This window comes from Microtus pennsylvanicus, chromosome 8, assembly GCF_037038515.1.
Source record: "Microtus pennsylvanicus isolate mMicPen1 chromosome 8, mMicPen1.hap1, whole genome shotgun sequence".
Lineage (NCBI taxonomy): Eukaryota > Metazoa > Chordata > Mammalia > Rodentia > Cricetidae > Microtus > Microtus pennsylvanicus.
In genome coordinates, this window is record NC_134586.1 from 27,625,763 (window position 1) to 27,647,732 (window position 21,970).

A 21,970-nucleotide genomic window follows, 5' to 3' on the forward strand; every position below is an offset into this window, starting at 1 on the left:
CCTCTGGAAGGGCAGCCAGGGCTCTTAGCCACCACCAACTTGTCTCTCCAGCCCATGAATTTACAAATATTTTCTGAAGATGTAAATAATAAATGTTTTATACTTTGCAGATCCCATACTATCTACTAGAATATTTGGCTTATCTGTCATAGTGTTGAAAGCAGCCATGGACAATACATAAGCAAATGAGTGTGGCTATGAATTAATAAAACTGGATAGACTCTACAATGGGTTTTTTTTATATAATTCATGTGTAGCACAAAATATTCTTCAGATTTTTCTTTTAGCCATTTGAAAATGTAAAAACTACTTAGACTTGGTGGTACAAGCCTATAATCCCAGCACTTGCAAAGCTCAGGTAGGAGAGTCATGAGTTTGAGGTCAACCTAAGCTACATAGGAAGGAAGGCCCTGTTTCCAAAAGAGAAAAGTATATATAGCAGCCTTAACTCAGGGCCATACAGAAACAGACAGCAGTACTAGATCTGGTCCAGAAACTGTAATTTTCCAGTTCCTGGTTTTCTCTGTTCCTTCTCCTGTCCTTAGTGCAGCTGAGCACTGGAGTGTCTTTTATGTGTACTAGTATCCTCACAGAACAGCCATAAACATTTCCATCGTGGACAAGGAGCCCTAGCTGATGATTATTGTAGATGCTAATCAAGTGTCTCTACCAGAGTTGTAGGCTCTTCGCTAGTGTATGGTAGATTCTAGAATCAAGCCAATCCCTCTGCCTCCAGAACTTGAGCTTACCTTCCCCACAGCCTTACATTGCTTAGCTGTTCTGCACTATTTCAGAGTCCCTAAGATTGTGTAGCATATAACGTGACAGAGGGCAGCTGTACACACATTTGTTCTCTCTTTCCCTCTCTCCCTGTTTCCTCCTGTCCCTCTCTCTCTCTCTCTCTCTCTCTCTCTCTCTCTCTCTCTCTCTCTCTCTCTCTCTTCCTTGAACTCCACTCCCCCCCCCACACACACACATGCCAGAAGGCAGCCTCTGAAACTGGATACCCAGTAGTTAGTGTATGATGTCATTACCCGAGGGTCTGCCTGCTTTTGGCCACTGTGTTTAAATAACCATTTCTAGCCACAGCCACATCGTCCATGCTGCTTTATTTCACTGATCTTAAAAAAAATGGAGAGTACTTTGCTAGGCACAGCACACCTAGATTTCCATCGCTGAGGAGTCTGAGGCAGATTCAAGGCTACCCTAGACAACATAGTGAGACTGGAGAGATAGACAGACAGACACACACTACCACTGTTTGTGCTAAACAGGCTGGGAGTTGCTAAAATCCACATAGCAGTGTCCAAAGTAAATGCACCTCTGTTCTGTCTATTTTGTTTGTTTTGTGACAGGGTATTTTTATGTAGACCAGGCTGGTCTCAAACTCTTGGCAGGCTCAGCCTCAGCTCCCTGAGTGCTGGGATTACAGGTGTGAATGACCACACCCAGCTCAACACAGCTCTTTATTAAATTCATAGGTTACAAAGCATCATCTAAGTTAATTTAATTTTAGGACAACTAATAAAATGTCATGAGTATAGTAAACAGCCAAGCAAACAGCTATGCTTTCCTAGAGTTACAAGTTGTCATGGCTCCAAAACATGCCAGGGCACAGCAGAAGCACCTGTTCTGAGAAGCCCGGCCTCAACTGGCCAGACTGTGTTTCCCATGCTGGCACTGGGTGTGCATCTTTAGTGACGTGTGAGCCTTGTGCTTGGTTCTGCTTCACAGAACTGTATGATTGTTAAGATAGCCTGTTAACAAAACCAGAGGAAGTTGAAACTGTTCATGTGTACCACTAAACTTTGAACTGAAGATGTTTGAGGAGAACCCATCACCTTAGAATAGCTTTTCAGTATCTTTGAAATGATGCATATTTGGAGTGTGTAACTGGGTTACTAGCTGATATATGTGGGATATGTAAATGGGTTTATTAGCTAGATATGTGACAGAAGTCTATCAGACCCAGTGCTTGGTGAAATGGACAAGGTAGAGAGGCTTGATCCTCTTGATCCTGTGGATGGCCCGAGCACAGTTTGATTTCCTGTCAGCCATAGAATCTCTTAAAGAGTATAGCTCTTGAAGCCCACAATGCACCCTAGGATAAAGACACTCTTGGAACCACCAGAATGGCTCAGAGGCTAATGGCTGTTGCTGTCAAGCCTGAGGACCTGTGTTGTGTGGAGCAGTGGGCCGCTTCTGCCACCCGGCTAGCTTTACCTGAAATAATTACATGGAAACTGTATTCTTTTAAACACTGCCTGGCCCATTAGTTCCAGCCTCTTATTGGCTAGCTCTTACATATTGATCTAACCCATTTCTAATAATCTGTGTAGCCCACGAGGTGGTTTACCAGGGAAGATCTTAACCTGCGGCTATGTCGGGTGGGAGAATCATGGCGACTGCCTGACTCGGCTTCTTTCTCCCAGCATTCTGTTCTGTTTACTCCACCTACCTAATTTTCTGTCCTATCAGGACAAGCAATTTCTTTATTAGTTAACCAATGAAAACAACAAATAAGATACAAGACCCACCTCCATCAGACCTGCGTAAAATGTCTGGGACTGACATGGTGTAAAAAGAGAATACTAACCTCCACATTTTTCACTTGACACATTCCCAACCCAAAACATACAATAGATCGGTGGATATATGGATGGGTGGGTGGATGGGCGGATAGACAGACAGACAGTTGAGACAGCTAACTAAGTTTGGTAGTGCTTGTCTGAAATCTCAGTACTTGGGAGGTGGAAATAAGAGGATCTAAGAGTTCAGTGCCATCTTCAGCTACATAGTTAATTCAAAGCTAGCTTAAACTGTGAGATTCTATCTTGAGGAAGAGTGGGAGTTCCTCAGAGTTATGGTGTACATATGTGAGCAGGCTGCTTAAAGCATGTAGACTGCAAGGCACCCAGCTAGTTGTTGCTGAGCACGCAAGTTACTTTTCCTCTTTCTGTGATAAATACCCTGACTGCAACAGAAGGAAGATTCACAGTGCAGAGTCAGTTCACCATAGAGACGCTGGAGTGGAAGCTGGGAGCCACTTCTCACTTGACATCTGCACTCAGGAAGCAGTGAACAAGGCATGGAGATTGGTGCTTAGCTAGATTTCTCCTCTTTTTGCAGTCTAGGACATGAGCCTAGGGATTAGTGCTGCCCATCCTAAATGTGGGACTCCCCACCTCAGTTAACTTAACCCTTGTAGACTTGACCAAAAGCTAGCCTATCTAGATCATCCTTCTCAGATGTGCCCAAAGGCTGCCTCCTAGATGACCCTAGATTTTATCAACCTGTCAATCAATGTTAACTGTCATGGTGAGCTCACAAAACTGGATGTATACTCCCTGGGAAGAGAATCTGAGAAAGCTGCTACTGAAGAAATGGATTAGAACTGGTAAGACGGCTCAAAAGGTAAAGCACTAGCTTGGCAATCATGATAGCCTACGCTTGATTCCCGGAACCCACATGAAGGTAGAAGCAGACGAACTCCACAGACTGTCCTTGACGTCCATACATGCTCTGTGCCCTGCCACTGTCTTACCCATACAATAATAGTAAAGTTCAGTTTGTTTTTTCTTTTTTGGTTTTTTGTTTTTTAAAAATGATGAACTAACATGATAGGGAAAAGGTATTTTTTTGATACTCACTGACCCTTGTTCTTTGGTCTCTACATCTAGAGTTTATGTCCTTCCTTCTAAACACCCATAATACAGTATTAGTTAGTTAAAAAAAAAAGAGGTGTCTGTCCTTAGGAGTCCCTCATTAAAACAGTTAGACAGAAAAATAACGAAACAATCTGGGCAGTGGTGACTCACAGGTGGGTTTCTGTGAGTTCAAGGCCAGCCTGGTCTACAGAGTGAGTTCACATCCAGAACTGTTACACAGAGAAACCCTGTCTCATAAAAACAAAAACAAACAAAAAACATAGACAAAAAAACATGGAGTCCATTTTGTGTTGTCAACTAATCCTGGGCATGAGTCTGCCCTGGCGTATGGTTGATATACCCAGTGTTACTCCATTAGAGAAAATTGATTTTTCCCTCCTTCCAGCAGGCATCGATTGCAAACTACCAAACCCTTCCTGGTAAGGGGTGGGACTTTGTATCCACTTCCCCTTCTCCATGGTGAGATTTTTATCTGGCTTGAATTTGTGATATTCTTGTGCATGCTGTCGCAGTCTCTGTGAGCTCATATGTGTTATCAGCCCTGTTATATCTGGAGGAAGCCATTTCCTTGGAGCCGTCTACCACCTCTGCCTCTTAAAACTTCTCTACTTCCTCTTCTGTGTACATCTCTGAGCCCAGAGAGGAGGGGTTTGATAAAGGCATCCCACTTAAAACTAGGTTTTTCTTTTTTTTTTTTTTTTTTTTGTGTGTGTTTTCTTTTTTTTTTTTTTAATTTATTTATTTATTTATTAAGGATTTCTGCCTCCTCCCCGCAACCGCCTCCCATTTCCCTCCCCCTCCCCCGATCAAGTCACCCTCCCTAATCTGCTCGAAGAGCAATCAGGGTTCCCTGACCTGTGGGAAGCCCAAGGACCGCCCACCTCTATCCAGGTCTCCTAAGGTGAGCATCCAAACTGCCTAGGCTCCCCCAAAGCCAGTACGTGCAGTAGGATCAAAAACCCTCTGCGATTGTTCTTGAGTTCTCAGTATTCCTCATTGTCCTCTATGTTTAGCCAGTCCGGATTTATCCCATGCTTTTTCAGACCCAGGCCAGCTGGCCTTGGTGAGTTCCCGATAGAACATCCCCATTGTCTCAGTGTGTGGGTGCACCCCTCGCGGTCCTGAGTTCCTTGCTCGTGCTCCGTCTCCTTCTGCTCCTGATTTGGACCTTGAGATTTCTGTCCCGTGCTCCTCTGTCTCTGTCTCCTTTCATCGCCTGATGAAGGTTAATATTCATGAGGATGCCTATGTGTTTGTCTTTGGGTTCACCTTCTTACTTAGCTTCTCTAGGAACATGCATTATAAGCCCAATGTCCTTTATTTATGGCTAGAAACCAAATATGAGTGAGTACATCCCATGTTCCTCTTTTTGGGTCTGGCTTACCTCACTCAGGATAGTGTTTTCTATTTCCATCCATTTGTATGCAAAATTCAAGAAGTCCTTGTTTTTTACTGCTGAGTAATACTCTAATATGTATATATTCCATACTTTCTTCATCCATTCTTCCGTTGAAGGGCATCTAGGTTGTTTCCAGGTTCTGGCTATTACAAACAATGCTGCCATGAACATAGTTGAGCATATACTTTTGTTGTATGATAGGGCCTCTCTTGGGTATATTCCCAAGAGTGGTATTGCTGGATCCAGGGGTAGGTTGATTCCGAATTTCCTGAGAAACCGAAACACTGCTTTCCAGAGTGGTTGCACAAGTTTGCATTCCCACCAGCAATGGGTGAGTGTCCCCCTTTCTCCACAACCTCTCCAGCAAAGGCTATCATTGGTGTTTTTTATTTTAGCCATTCTGACAGGTGTAAGATGGTATCTTAAAGTTGTCTTGATTTGCATTTCCCTGATCGCTAGGGAAGTTGAGCATGACCTTAAGTGTCTTTTGGCCATTTGAAGTTCTTCTGTTGATAATTCTCTGTTCAGCTCAGTGCCCCATTTTATAATTGGATTGATTAGCCTTTTACGGTCTAGTTTCTTGATTTCTTTATATATTTTGGAGATCAGACCTTTGTCAGTTGCGGGGTTGGTGAAAATCTTCTCCCAGTAAGTGGGTTGCCTTTTTGTCTTAGTGACAGTGTCCTTTGCTTTACAGAAGCTTCTCAGCCTCAGGAGGTCCCATTTATTCAATGATGCCCTTAGTGTCTGTGCTGCTGGGGTTATACACAGGAAGTGGTCTCCTGTGCCCATGTGTTGTAGAGTACTTCCCACTTCCTCTTCTATCAGGTTCAGTGTGTTCGGACTGATATTGAGGTCTTTAATCCATTTGGACTTGAGTTTTGTGCATGGTGATAGATATGGATCTATTTTCATTCTTTTACAGATTGACATCCAGTTTTGCCAGCACAATTTGTTGAAAATGCTGTCTTTTTTCCATTGTATACTTTTAGCTCCTTTATCGAAAATCAGGTGCTCATAGGTTTGTGGATTAAAGTCAGGGTCTTCTATTCGATTCCATTGGTCGACTTCTCTGTTTTTATGCCAATACCAGGCTGTTTTCAATACTGTAGCTCTATAATAGAGTTTGAAGTCAGGGATGGTAATGCCTCCAGACAATCCTTTATTGTATAAGATTGTTCTGGCTATCCTGGGTTTTTTGTTCCTCCATATAAAGTTGATTATTGTCTTCTCCAGATCTGTGAAGAATTTTGATGGGATTTTGATGGGGATTGCATTGAATCTATAGATTGCTTTTGGTAGAATTGCCATTTTTACTATGTTGATCCTCCCAATCCAAGAGCAAGGGAGGTCCTTCCATTTTCTGGTGTCTTCTTCAATTTCTTTCTTCAAAGACTTATAGTTCTTGTCGAATAGGTCTTTCACTTCCTTGGTCAGGGTTACCCCTAGATATTTTATGCTATTTGTGGCTATCGTGAAAGGTGATGCTTCTCTGATTTCCCTCTCTGTTTCCTTATCCTTAGTGTAAAGGAAGGCAACTGATTTTTTGGAGTTGATCTTGTATCCTGACACCTTACTAAAGGTGTTTATCAGCTGTAGGAGTTCTTTAGTAGAATTTTTGGGGTCACTTATGTATACTATCATATCATCTGCAAATAATGAAAGCTTAACTTCTTCCTTTCCAATACAAATCCCCTTGATCTCCTTATGTTGTCTTATTGCTATTGCTAGAACTTCAAGCACTATATTGAAGAGGTATGGAGAGAGTGGACATCCTTGTCGTGTTCCTGATTTTAGTGGGATGGCTTTGAGTTTTTCTCCGTTCAATTTAATGTTAGCTGTTGGCTTGCTGTAAATAGCTTTTATTATATTTAGGTAGGATCCTTGTATCCCTATTCTCTCCAAGACCTTTATCATGAAGGGGTGTTGAACTTTGTCGAATGCTTTTTCAGCATCTAATGAAATGATCATATGATTTTTTTCTTTCAGTTTGTTTATATGGTGGATTACATTGATAGATTTTCGTATGTTGAACCAGCCCTGCATCTCTGGGATGAAGCCAACTTGATCATAATGGATAATTTTTCTAATGTGTTCTTGGATTCGGTTTGCCAGTATTTTGTTGAGGATTTTTGCGTCGATGTTCATGAGTGAGATTGGCCTGTAATTCTCCTTCCTGGTTGAGTCTTTGTGTGGTTTTGGTATCAAAGTAACTGTAGCTTCATAGAAGGAGTTTGGTAATGACCCTTCTGTTTCTATATTGTGGAATACATTAAGGAGTATAGGTATTAACTCTTCTTGGAAGTTCTGGTAGAATTCCGCATTGAAACCATCTGGTCCTGGGCTTTTTTTGGTAGGGAGGTTTTTGATAACCTCTTCTAATTCTTCGCGACTAACAGGTCTGTTTAGATTGTTCACCTGGTCCTGGTTTAACTTTGGTATATGGTATTTATCTAAAAAAGTGTCCATTTCTTTTATGTTTTCCAGTTTTGTGTTATACAGGCTTTTGTAGTAAGATCTAATGATTCTCTGAATTTCCTCTGTGTCTGTGGTTATGTCCCCCTTTTCATTTCTGATCTTATTTATTTGTGTGTTCTCTCTCTGTCGTTTAATTAGTTTGGATAGGGGTTTGTCGATCTTGTTGACTTTCTCCAAGAACCAGCTTTTTGTTTCATTGATTCTTTGGACTGTTTTCTGTGTTTCTATTTTGTTGATTTCGGCCCTCAGTTTTATTATTTCCAATCTTCTACTTCTCCTGGGCGCGTCTGCTTCTTTTTTTTCTAGAGCTTTCAGGTGTGTTGTTAAGTCCCTAATGTATGCATTTTCCGTTTTCTTTAAGTGGGCACTTATTGCTATGAACTTTCCTCTTAGCACTGCTTTCATTGTGTCCCATAGGTTTGAGTATGTTGTCTCTTTATTTTCATTAAATTCAAGGAAGACTTTAATTTCTTTCTTAATTTCTTCCTTGACCCAGGTGTGGTTCAGTAGTTGACTGTTCAGTTTCCATGAGTTTGTCGGCTTTCTGTGGGTAGCATTGTTGTTGCCTTCTAACTTTAATCCATGGTGATCAGATAGGACACAGGTGGACACTGATATTTTTTTGTATCTGTGGAGGTTTCCTTTGTTTCCAAGTATGTGGTCAATTTTTGAGAAGGTTCCATGAGCTGCAGAGAAGAAGGTATATTCTTTCCTATTTGGGTGGAATGTTCTATAGATGTCTGTTAAGTCCATTTGCTTCATTACCTCCAATAATTCTCTTAATTCTCTATTAGGTTTCTGTCTGATTGACCTGTCCCTTGTAGAGAGAGGTGTGTTGAAGTCTCCTACTACTAGTGTATGTGGTTTGATGTCTGCTTTGAGTTCTAGTAATATTTCTTTTACATAAGTAGGTGCTTTTATATTGGGGGCGTAGATATTCAGAATTGAGACGTCATCCTGATGAATTGTTCCTGTTATGAGTATAAAGTGACCATCTCGGTCTCTTCTGATTGATTTTAGTTTGAAGTCAGTTTTGTTAGAAATTAATATGGCCACACCTGCTTTTTTCTTAGGACCATTTGCTTGAAACACCTTTTCCCAACCCTTTACTCTGAGTAGGTGCCTGTCTTTGTGGTTGAGATGTGTTTCTTGCAAACAGCAGAATGTTGGATCCTGTTTTCGTATCCAATCTCTTAGCCTGTGCCTTTTTATAGGTGAATTGAGCCCATTAATATTAAGTGATATTAATGACCAGTGGTTGTTTACTCCGGTTATTCTTATTGCTTTTGGTTGTAGAGATTGTGTGTCTCCCTTCTTTGAGATGTGCTGGTGAAGGGTCACTAGATGCCTGGGTTATTGTAGGCAGTGTTGTCAGTGTTGGATTCCTTGGGTTGTGATATTCCTTCTATTACTTTCTGTAGGGCTGGATTTGTGGCTACGTATTGTTTAAATTTATTCTTATCCTGGAATGTCTTGATTTCTCCATTTATAGTGAACGAAAGCTTGGCTGGGTATAGTAGTCTGGGCTTGCATCCATGGTCTCTTAGCTTCTGCAGAACATCTATCCAGGACCTTCTTGCTTTCATAGTTTCCATAGAGAAGTCAGGTGTAAGTCTGATCGGTTTACCTTTATAAGTTACTTGCCCTTTTTCCTTTGCAGCTCTTAATATTCTTTCTTTAACCTGTATATTTTGTGTTTTGATTATTATATGGCGAGGAGATGTTTTTCTTTGATCCAGTCTGTTTGGTGTTCTGTATGCTTCTTGAATATTTAAATGAATATCTTTCTTTAAGTTGGGAAAGTTTTCTTCCATAATTTTGTTGAATATATTTTCTGGGCCTTTGAGCTGTGACTCTTCTCCTTCATCTATACCTATTATTCTTAAGTTTGGTTTTTTTATTGTGTCCCATATTTCCTGAATGTTTTGTGTTGAGAATTTGTTGGTTTTGCTGTTTTCTTTGATCTGTTCGTTTATTTTCTCTATGGTGTCTTCAGCATCTGAGATTCTTTCTTCTATCTCTTGTATTCTATTGATTATGCTTGTTTCTGTAGACTCTGCTCGTTGAGCTAGATTTTCCATATCCGGCTGGTCCTCAGTTTGTATTTTCTTCCTTGCCTTCATTTCAGTTTTCAATTCTTGAACTGTTTCCATTACCTGTTTGATCGTTTTATCTTGGTTTCCCAGGGTATCATGTACATATTTACTCATTTCTTCAAACTTTTTGTTATACTTCTCATCTATTTCTATAAGGGCATTTTTTACATGTTGTTTAAGGGACTCTATTGCGTTCATAAAGTCAATTTTTTCCACTTCTTCTGTGTTAGATTGTTCAAATACTTCTGTTGTAAGATCCTTGGGTTCTGGTGTTTTCATGTTGTTTTTCAGATTATTGGGTGAGTTCTTGCCTTGGCGTCTGCCCATCTCCTCCTATTAATCCTATCTAATAGGTCTTTTAAAAACCGGATCAGGTTTCCCTGCTGGCCCAGGGCTCCGCTTACAAAATGCCCTCGCTCTGTTTCCTGGTTTCTGCCTCAGGCCAAGAACCCTCTCACCCCTCCGAAGTGTCTTCCGGACAGGACCAGGCTCCCCGTTTGCCAGTGACCTGGCCAAACAAAGGCCTACCTCTTTGATTTGATTGTAGTAGGGCGATCTGCTCTCCTTATTGCCCGCCTGACTCTGCTGCTTGCGTCTGCTGCCGAGCTGGTCTCCCAAAGCCTCTTCCTGAATGCGGTGTCGCTCCGCCGCGTCTGGCCGCCGGCGCTCCGCCGCGTCTGGCCGCCGGCGCTCCGCCGCGTCTGGCCGCCGGCGCTCCCCCTCTGTGCGTCTGGCCGCCGGCGCTCCCCCTCTGTGCGTCTGGCCGCCGGCGCTCCGCCTCTGTGCAAAACTAGGTTTTTCAAAGTTTCTTATTCTCTACACATTATCTCTTTGTGGGTCTCTGTGTTAATTCCCATCTACTGCAAGAAGAAGCTTCCGGATAAGAACTGAGTGGCACTCTGATCTATGTGTATACAAATGTGTCATTAAGAGTCATTTTATTGCTCTGTTCCTTTGGAACTTTGCTATTTGATAAGGAGGTTGTTCAGAGCATAAATACATGCTATTCTTTAACTCCTCTACTCGTTTTCAGCTAAAACACAGTAAATGGCCTATTATAGAAAGGTAAGCCTCAAGCCAAGGCTGAACAAAAGATTTTCTCATCTTTTTTTAGCTCTTCACAGCAGGAAAGAATTTTGGAACATTTCTACTCCTGATGTTCTGAGACTAGAAGGCTGTGTAGCTTCCTTGGGTTTTGGTTTGCTTGGTATTGTTATTATCCCCACAGGTGACAATATTATTATTGTCATTATCTGTCTCATTTCTCATCTGATCATCCCTTTGGAGTGTGTTCTACACACTTCTGTGCAGTGGTCTTTAATAGTTAACCTGAGTCCTTAAATGGGGCATTTTCTTCACTTAATGCCACATTTATCATATAGCCCTCATCTGTGTGTGTATATCAGCCCATTCCTTGGTAAATAACTATATTAAAGTAAGTACTGTGGTTCCTACAGCCTCAGCCTGCCTCATGAACACATATATAGACCATTGATGTGCTCGCTGGAGTCCCTTCCTTCACCAGTGGGCAAAGGCTGTCTTTTTCCCTGTCCTTCTCATACATTTAATTTATTATTACACATAAAATGTTATCACTTTAAGCTGCATGAAAGATAATAAGCAGAATGCAAGTAGCAGCCTTGCAATGAAGATGCAAGGTCGATTACCTCCTAAGCCCCATTTCCCATCTCCTTACACTGTTGAGTATAGAGTCGGGAAGTAGGAGGCGCTGTGCTTTTTTTCTGAAGTGGTGATGCTTTCTTGGTGCAAAGCTTGTAGCAGATTTGTGAACTATAAAACTAAGAGGAAATAATGTTTTACCTTCAAAAATGATTTCCATACTTATTTTAAAATGTATAATTTTTTGCAGTTTTTGTAGACAAACTTACATTTTAACAGCTCATAAATCCCTTTATATCCGAGGTCTTCAGAGAAACTTTGTGCTTTTAGAGCCAGGTATTTGTTCCTCATAAGATTTCTAACTCCCAGACATGGTGGTACACACCTTTCATCCCAGCAGTTTGGAAGCAGAGACAGGTGGGTTTGAAGCCAGCCTGCTCTACATAGGGAGTTCTAGGACAGCCAGAGCTACATAGTAAGACCCTGTCTCAAAATTAAGATTTCTAATATGTTTGTCCATCCTTTGGCACAGGGGACCCTGGATCTGAGCTCTTTCTTGTCCCAGTGTATTCAATGTCCTTCTCATCTCCCCTCTCTGCAGAGAGGATGACAAGGTCCCAGTGACTTTCTAGTCCAGAAACTTTATCATTTGAACAGGTGGTAGTGGTAGAATGTCTCTTATTAATTAAACACATGGCAATACTAGGTCATTCCCAAAGGTATTGAGGGCAGAAAGGGCCCTGTGTAGCCAAAGCTAATAATAACCTAAGTCCTTGGTAAACATTCATAATAGGATAAACATTCTGGGAATTTCTCTCCTTTATCATAGTAAGCATCAAATTGAGACAAAGGGATTTATCTCATAATTTAAGTGTTCCTGGGAGATTTTTTTAAATTGTTATGGATAGTAAATGCATGATGGTCACAGTGTGTAATTGTGAGAGAATCAACCAGATGCAGATGGAAAGTATTATGAAGTGAGGGCTGGGACTCAGGGCTCTGGGATTTCTTACTTTAATTTCTGTTGTGTTAGCCTTTTTTATTTTTGTATTTTGAAATGTTAAGAGTTTATTGACTTAACTTTAGATATAAGTGACTGTAGTATCCTTTCAGCTAAGCTGAAATGCAGTCTGAACTTGCCGGCATATTCTTCTGTCCAATATATTTCTTGTAAAAAATGTATAAAGTGAGGGTTATTCTAAACTTTCTTGTTTTTCTATTTGTTAGGATTAGCTAAGGAATGACTACAACACCAATGGTTAGGGAATCCATTAATCATTTGGCTTGTGCTTCAGACGGCAAGGCACATTGTTTCAAAGGTTGCATCCCAGAGGATTAAAAATAAAAAGCTTGTTGGATTTCATAAACATATTTGAAGACTAAGTCAGACTAAATCTCTACCAAGGCAAGATGATTTATTTAGCAATCTAAGAGTTCTTGACATCAGTTACAAAACTAAAGGCTAAAACAAAGATGAATCTATTATATAGTTCAACTGTTATATTTACCCAAACATTAATCACTCATCTCATAAGTTCTTTTAATAAACAGTAGAACTACATCATCATATATTCCCATTGGCTAGAATACAACATACCACTCAGGCATTCACTAAGTGCTAAACTGAATTAATTTTTTCCTTTCATTAATTATGATTTGATAGGCAATGTATCTGATCAATTTAATAAAAATAGTACAGAGTGTACACATAATCTTCTGCTCTACCAGCCAGCTTTCAAAAAACCACACAGAGACAACTTATTAATTATAAATGATTGGTCAATAGCTTAGGCTTGTTACTAACTAGATCTTACAACTTAAATTAACCTATATTTTTAATCCTTGATCTATCACATAGCTCAGTAACTTTCTTTAGCAAGGCAAGTTCATCTTCCCTCTCCTTGCACTTCCTGGCTCCTCTCTTCTTCTTCCCAGCATTCTCTCCCTGTCCATGAGTCCCACTTAACCTTTTCCTGCCTAGCTGTTGGCCATTTAGCTCTTTATTAAACCAATGAAAGCAACACATCTTCACAGTGTACAAAAATATTATTCTACAAGAATAGTTTTTCCTGTATTTTTAAAGAACTCTTTCATAAATGATCTGCTTTAAGTGAGAATGTAATATATTGCTCCACAACTTTGCAAAGAATTTAACACTCCATCCTTGACTTCTCTGATAACTACAGTATTGACCAGGAGGATGGCTCAGAGGGAAGAAACATAAAATTGGTGATTGTTATTTCCTTGCTTCCATTGCTTCTCAGAATTTAGCTCTCAGCTGGGCCTCTCTATTCCAGAATGGCAGTGAGCCAGGAGTATTCCTGGGGTCTTAGTCTTGTCAGTTAATTGTGGGACTTTCCTGATAAATTCTATACTGAAAGGCAGTAGACAGTAGTTCAACAAGGAATCACAATTACCCACTAATATATAGTTGGTTAATATATTGTCTTAGTTAACATTTCTATTGATATGAAGAGATACCAGGACTACGACAACTCTTTATAAAGGAAAACCATTTAATGTCAGTGACTCACATTTTCAGAGATTCAATCCAGTATCATTATAGTGTGACATGGTTGTTTGCAGGCAGACGGTGTCCTACATCTTGACTTGCAGGCAACAGGAAGTGGTCTGTCTCATTGGGTGTAGCTTGAGCATAGGAGACCTCAAAGCTCATCCCCCACATACTTCCTCCAACAAGGTCCTACTACTCCAACAAGGCCACACCTCCTAATAGTGCCACTCCTTTTGGGAGCTATTTATTTTCAAACCACCGTATACACGAACAGCTAACTCTTTCTCTGAAGATGTCAGCAGCTAAAAAGAACACAGATTTTAAAGCCAATTCAAAAACTATGAGCAGCAACAGAAGACTCGCAGTAGATATAAAAGTAAGTTTCCAGGAAGACTAAGAGTGACTGACACATATATAGGAACTTTTAAGGGTTTTTGTTTGTTGTGGGTTTTTTTGGTGTGTGTGTGTGTGTATACACAAGGACATCAGGTCCCCTGGAGTTGGAATTACGGCCAATTGTGAGCTTCCTAACATCAGTATTGGGAACCAAACTTCAGTCTTCTGAAAGAGCAGAAATGGTTCAGCAGATAAAGGCACTCCGCCAAGCCTGCTGACCTGAGTTCAGTCAATCCCAGGACCCACATGGTGGAAGGAGAGAACTAACCCACTCAAGCTGTCCTCTGGCCTTGTCATGTTATCATGCTTATCATGTCACAAGCACACAAATAAGTAAATGTAATTTTAAAAAGCCATCTTCCAAACAGTAGAATTTATTTTCCTGAGGGCAAGTAATTTAAGTTAACCCTTGTGATACGGACATGGATAACTTCTCAGAGGGTTGTAACCGGGTCTAACCCTGACTTAGGACAGCGTGGAGCCTAGTTTAGTAGAGCTGACCTCCCAGCATTCAGGAAGCTGAAGCAAGAGGATCACAAGTTCTGCATCAAGTATCATAATGTATTGAAGTTGTATGTGAACAGATGACATTATTTGTGGGTCCCACATGGCATCCTTTTTCAACTTGCTTATAGTGGGAGTCCCTGTCTTAAGACAAAACAAGCCAAACAAACAAATAACCCAAGAATAGAGTAAGAAGAGAACAGGCCTTCTTAGTTGACTGGATGCAGTAAAGTAGGGAGTGTTTTTATTTTTTTCTATCATGGTATTGAAATGTCAAATGATCTATGTGTTTATAGATCTCATAGGTAACGAACCATACACATGGAATATTGTAGAATCTTCCTTTACTCCATCCTGAAGAATAAAAAAATGATTTCTCAGTTTTTCAGAAGCCCACTAGTTATTTAGCTAAGTAAAAATAAAGTTTAAACAAACACCTCAAACCATTGTCCCCTTCTCCTAGTGCCATCAGAAGCTGGCCCCTGAAACCAGATAGTTAGAGAAGCTATTACAACAAATCCTCTTACTAAGAAATAGCTCTCAGCTAGTACAAAAAAACTCTCTCCTTTCATAATTTATTTTCCTTAACATTTATAACTGTAGAACTGGGCCTGGTTATATAGTCATTATCACATCTACTTTCAAGGCCGAGGAAGGAGGATCTCAAGTTCAAGACCAGCTAGAATACTGTAGCAAGACCTTTTCTCAAAATTTATATTAAAAATAAAGTTAAGAATATAGCTCAAGGGCTGGAGAGATGGCTCAGAGGTTAGGAGCACTGGCTGCTCTTCCAGAGGTCCTGAGTTCAATTCCCAGCAACCACATGGTGGCTCACAACCATCTGTACTGACATCTGGCGCCCTCCTCTGGCGTGCGGGCATACATTGAGGCAGAATGTTGTATACATAATAAGTAAATAAATAAATCTTTAAAAAAAAGAATATAGCTCAATGATAGGGCACTTGCCTAATATGTGTGTCTCCCTGGGTTCAATTACCACCACCACTCATAGACACATTCTATAAAATTTGATAAACATAGAATGGTAAAAACATTCATATTTGGATGTTACCTTCTGATTATAACAAATATATCTTGAAAAGTCCATTTTTAACTTTTTCACAATTTAATATATATAGGTATATTCAAATAAGCTTATGTGTGGATATATACATATGTGTTTATACACACAAAACTGTATGTTTTTCCTTGGATGTGGACTCAAGAGGTGTGGGAAGTGGGGAAGATGTGAAAGCAGAAGGGAAGATCATCAGAAAGAGGGGAAGGTTAGGAGATCAGTACTATCAACGTCTATTACATATATGTGTGACAATATCACAGACCTAATGGCAGAGGAGGCCGAGACAGGAGGATCACTGCAAGTTCAAGGCCTGCCTAAGGCAACCCAATAAGTTACTGTCTCAAAACATAATAAAGCAAGAGCTAGAGACATAGCTCAGTGGCTCTTGGCTTATGTGTGCAAGGCCCTTGGTTTGATTCTCAGTACTGTGGTAGGGGGGTGAGGAAAGATCACAAAGGAACCCCATTATTTTGTATATAACTGTATTCTTTTTTAAAATATCTGTATGGTTTATTTAACTTTATTTTATGTGCATTGGTGTGAAGGTATCAGATCCCCAGCAACTGGATCTTCAGACAGTTGTGAGCTGCCATGTGGGTGCTGGGAATTGAACCCAGGTCCTCTAGAAGAGCAGTCAGTGCTCTTAATCACTGAGCCATCTCTCCAGCCCTATAACTGTATTCTACCTATAATATGAGTTGGATAGAAAATATTAGTTTATTGTTGAGACAGGGTCACGCTGTTGCAAACTCACTGTCTAAGTCGGGGTTTCTATTGCTGCAGCACACCATGACCAAAAGCAATTTGTGGAAGAAAAAGCTTATTGGCTTATACTTCCACATCACTATTCATCATTGAAGGAAGTCAGGACAGAAACTCAAAAGAAGCAGGATCCTGAGGGCAAGAACTGATGTAGAAACCAGTGGACGAGTGCTGCTTACTGGCTTGCTCCCATGGCTTTGCTCAGCTTGCTTTCTTATAGAACCCAAGACCACCAGCCCAGGAATGGAACCACCCACAATGGGCTAGGTCCTCCTCCATCTATCACTAATTAAGAGAATGTCCTACTGCTTTATTCTATAGAGCTATTTTCTAAGTTGAAACTTCCTCCCTTCAGATAACTCTTGCCCCTGTCAAGTTGACATAAGAGTCGCCAACGCACTCATGACTTCCTCCCTCAGACTCCTGAATGCTGGTATTAACAGGCATGTACCACCATGCCCAGCCTCTCTCAATCTCTATTCTTTCCACAGTGAGTATGCATTAGAGGTCGGAAATGAAACACAATTCTTTTTGAGGAATTAGTGTGGTTTGTGAAGAACTATCTAAATCTTTGCTTTCTAAACCTCTGCTTTGACTGGGACATCTTCCTTCTCTGGCTGGCTATTTTGATCTCCCGTCATAGATGGGAAATGCTGGTGCAGAACTGCTACAGGAGCCTGCTGACCAGGGGTCTCTTGGAAAGCCTGTGAGCCTTACCCACAACAGCACTTTAGTGTTCAGTTATTACCTTTAAACAAGGTGTGTGTGTGTGTGTGTGTGTGTGTGTGTGTGTGTGTGTGTGTGTGTGTGTGTGCGCGTGCGTGAGAGAGAGAGAGAGAGAGAGAGAGAGAGAGAGAGAGAGAGAGAGAGAGAGAGAGAGAGGGACAGGGAGAGAGAGACAGGGACAGGGACAGGGACAGGGAGAGAGAGAATAAATTAGAGTGATGCCAAACTCATTCACTCTCCTGTGATTTGTCTAGCCAGGCCCACTGTCTATATTATCTTAAACTTGAGGTAAAAATTTTTTCTGTGGGATTCATGGAGAAATTGGTGTCAGTGTTCAAATGAATACCAGACCTTGTTTCTTTCTATTTGAAAATGATCTAGTCCCTTATTCATGAGATATGATAAAGGTGTCTTGTTAATAGAAAAATGTCAGGCCAGTGGCGTGGAACAGGTACAAATTTCTAGATGTAAGCCCTGGGAACTCTGTCAAGGACCAGCAGCTTCTGTGGCTGACATTAGTTTTGCACTTGCTGTTCAAGCTGCATACTGGAATGCAAGACTTAGACTGAATCTTTCTGATCACCTTGGACTGTGACCCCACTGCCAATACCTGGCCAGAGTTTTGTCCTCAAAGCCTTCACATGGAACATGGGACAGAAGCCATCATTCAGTATACTCCCAAAGAGAATCCAAGGACAAAGGGAACTAACTAGAAAGGAAAAAAAAATTTATAGGAGGTCTCTTAAGGAAAATGCAGAGCCAGTGTTAGAAGTGAGGATTTCAAGCCTTGGCTGTAAGTCAGGTACTTGGTGTTGTGTAGAGATCTACCAGTCACTGTTTGCAGAGAAAGAATAGATAGGCTCTGAGAAATGAATGAAGGGAACTCAGCCAGAGTGAGACAGACTTAGTAATGAGTTATCTCATCACAGGTCTCAGCCAAGAACAACACGCACCTTTTCCAGAGACTGAATTTTTCTTCCATTCTGGGAGGTAGAGGACTTAGTGAAATGTATTACCCAGGCTTTCAGATGGGCAGTTTTCACTAGCAGTCTTTTGAAATCTGCTCATAACAAAGTACACAGAGTGCCTGTGGGGGTCACTGAAGACTTTAGGCAGCAGGAACAACATCTTTGTAAAAAACAAGCTAGTCTGGACTGGCAAAATGACTTGACATTAAAGATACCACCACGCCTGAAGACCTGAGTTCAATCCCAGGACCCACATAGTGAAAGGAAATAATCGAGTCCCACAAGCTGTCCTTTGTCCCTACACATGCCATGACAGTCGCATCCATATCAAAATAAATAGATAAAATGTAATACATAATAGTCCTGTGTCTGTCTCCTGCCTCACTGCAGAGTACTTCATATGGTACCAATATGCTCAGCCATAATCCCTCCTCACGTCTCAGTAAATAGCACTGTGTCTCTTTATAATTATAAAGATTGAGAAGAGCTTTGTCCTGGTTTGGGAAGCATAAAAAATATTTGAACTTCTCATTTCAGATTAACCTTGACTTTCCTCGTTTTTTTTTTTTCAACCTCAGATCATCCAGCCCCTCTTAGAACTTGACCAAAATAGAAGCAAGTTAAAGTTGTATATTGGACACCTGACAGCCCTCTGCCATGACCGAGACCCCTTAATCCTTCGTGGACTCACTCCACCAGCTTCTTATAATGCAGATGATGACCAGGCAGCTTGGGAGAATGAGCTGCAGAAGATGACCCAGGAGCAGGTAGGTCTTGCTTAAGATGTGGCTCAAGCACATGTCCTGTCTGGATGGGTAGTGTTTAGGGGTAAGGACATGGTTCTAGGTACTATGTGTGTGCATTGCGATGTGAAAATGTGTATATAGCAAGCGTGGGTATATGTGCATGTACACATGGAGGACAGAGGTCACCCTTACATGTCATTTCTCAAGATCTATCAGCCTTTATCTTTTTTCAGTCAGTGTCTGTCGCTGGCCTGAAGCTCACTACTTTGGCTAGTATGGCTGATCTGTGAGCCCCAGGGTTCCTCCTGCTCTCCCTTCCCAGTGCTGGGATTACATGCACACACCACCACACCCAGCTTTTTACATAGGGCTGGGGATCCTCAGACTTGTACAGCAGCACTTTACCAACTGAGCCATCTCTTTAGGTCCCCAATATCATTTCTGTCTGGTTTATAATTTTTTATTTATTTTCAGGTCAGCAGACAGTATGTATAACATTTTTTTAAATATGTGCTCAGTTAAACATGTATTACCCACCTTTTAAAATTATTTTGGTGAAGGTTAATTTCACCAAAGTTAGAATTTCAGGTTAATGTAGTACTCATGAATGTCCTCTTCCTCATGCTTCTGTTCTGCATGCCACCAGAGGGGCGGTCTTCATTGTAAATACATTCTGGATACCAACTGCTGGGAAGTGTGGCTAAGGAGACCTATAGCCTAATTCTTCTGGGTCTCTCTTGGGAGAGTTGGGACCTAGTTAGCACAGCCTTCTACTCCAGGATCTGGGACACATTCAAACCTTCAAGCTGTCAAAGGAGCAGCTTGAAGCTAGGGCTGGAGGTAGGTACTACAAAGGGGAGTTTGGGGGCTTATGGGCCCCAAGATAGCAACAGCAGGTAAGCAGTAGATGTGTGGTAGTCAAAGTCTTTAAAATGGACACCTCAGTTCTCACAGAACTCGATCGAAGAGGGAGGAGTTATCCTCAGATTGGTCTTTCAAATTTATCTCAGTTCCACTTTGGACTCCTTTTTGGTCCCCTTCTCCAAACTAAAGAAATGTTGAATTAGTCCAGAAAATGGATGCCTTATAGCATCCATTCCACAAAGCAATATTCTCCCTCCTTCAGCCAAAGCTTTGGTGGAGGAAGGGTTGGACGTGATGGGTTGGAGAGAAAAAGCACACCTTCCCTGGAGAAGGAAGAGTCCCACAGACAAATAAGGGCCCAGAGGATCGACCTCGGCCAGGTCGGTCTCCACCCTCTCCTGGCTCCCCTCCAGTGATCACCCCGTGGTTTTGTGGAGGAGGATGAAAGAAACATAAAATACTTCTCCTGGCCATATTTTATTGTTATTGACAGTAATCATTGTTGTGTTACTGGAACTGTGAGGGTCAGAGCCTGAACCCTGGAAACCCTAATGCACCAGGCTTGGCAACAGACCCTCAATGAGCCAATTAAACAGACGAGTAATAGTGAAATGCAAAAAAGGGAGATTGATTTAGTTTGGCCACATTGAGAAGAACAGGGTTCCAAACAGGGTCCCTTTCCTTCAATCTATCTTTTGGATTTTTACATGAGAGGCTTAAATGCAAGGCAGGAGGTACACAAACATAGTCCCAGTAAAGTATGCTTCTTCCTATCACTGTCAGAGCTATGTAAAATCTTTTTTTCAGGAGACAAGTTCTCTGTTTGGCACCAAATTTCAGTCTTTTTTTTTTCTTGCAATATGAGATTTCTGGGGGAAATTCCAATTCCTTGGAGAACATTGTTTTCAATGGTGTGATAACCAAAGGAAAGGACATGAGTGTCTCTTTAGTATATATTCATTCTTGAACTGGGGTTTTGGCTCAGTAGTACAGTGTTTGTCCTGCAAGCAAGAAGCCTGGAGTTTAGATTCCCCAGAATCCATATAAATGCTATGCTAGGTGTGGCAGCCCTCCATAATCCCAGCCTCAGAGAGCCAGTAGCAGACTAGCTAACAAGACTAGTTGTATTAGTACGCTCTGGATTTCATTGAAAGACCCTGCCTCAAGGAATAAAGCAAAAAACTTCTTTTTCTTTTGTTGGTTTGGTTTTTGTTTTTGCAGCTGCTGCTACTATTTGTAAGACAAGATCTCATAGCCCTGACTGATCTAGAGCTTACTATAAAGACCAGGCTAACCTAAACCTATAACACTCCACGTACCTCTCTCTGCCTCACAAGTAAAGGTGTGTGCCACCATACCCAACCTTGATCTTAGTTCTCTGACACCCTGTTCCTTCACTTTTCAGTGGGGCTAATTACATAAGACTCTTGTGGCTAGATGCCAGTTGTCCCTGTTGTCATCACCACTATTTTCAGGTGATGCTTTACTAAGAACTTCCCCAACTGGAATGTTTCTCTTACTCTTTAAACATGGGAAATTGTGATCCTGTATTTCTACTCCTATGTGGACTTTCTTTATTTTGAACTTCCAGTTAGTCTCTATCAGTGCTGTGATTCAGAGAATATAAAAGTGGAGTCATCAAAATTATTTGCAGCAAATTCTAAAAGGTTTTCCTGTGAAACTTTTCACTTGCTATTATTAGGTTTTGTTTATTTTTTGTTTCCAGTTTTGTCCTCAAATCTTTCCTATCTGTGTGTGATTGCATCACTATGCTTGCTTGCAAAGACATCATCTAGGTAGTCCTCGAACTCAGTATGTACATGAGGAAGGCCTTGAACTCAAGATCCTCTTACCTCCCTCCAAGTGCTAAGATTAAAAGTGTGTAATACCTTACCCAGACATCACATTTTTATTTTTTTCCTTTTTCAGGTATATGTATTTGGGTGTGTGTGTGTGTGTGTGTGTGTCTGTCTGTCTGTCTGTCTGTCTGTCTGTCTGTCTGTCTGTCCTTAGGTTGATATCAGGCCTGTTTTGTGATTGATTTGTCTTCCACTTCTTTTTCTAGGACAGGATTTCTTAGTCAAGCTCAGAACTGGCCTCCATTGCTAGTCTCTCTAGCCAGCTTACGGAATCCTCTTCACAGGCTG

General features: G+C 41.1%; 1 protein-coding gene across 13 annotated transcripts in view; it reads left to right on the top strand.

The window, feature by feature from the left end:
• Erc1 (ELKS/RAB6-interacting/CAST family member 1) overlaps positions 1-21,970 on the top strand; it is a 350,007-nt gene that overhangs the window by 301,692 nt on the left and 26,345 nt on the right. For all 13 annotated transcript variants that reach the window (XR_012911589.1, XR_012911591.1, XR_012911592.1 and 10 more), the window contains one exon: positions 18,792-18,980. Coding sequence is in view for 9 of the 13 variants with exons in the window: in XM_075982955.1 (XP_075839070.1) it covers positions 18,792-18,980 (189 nt within the window). In the remaining 4 variants the exon portion in view is untranslated. The remainder of the gene's footprint in view (positions 1-18,791; positions 18,981-21,970) is intronic.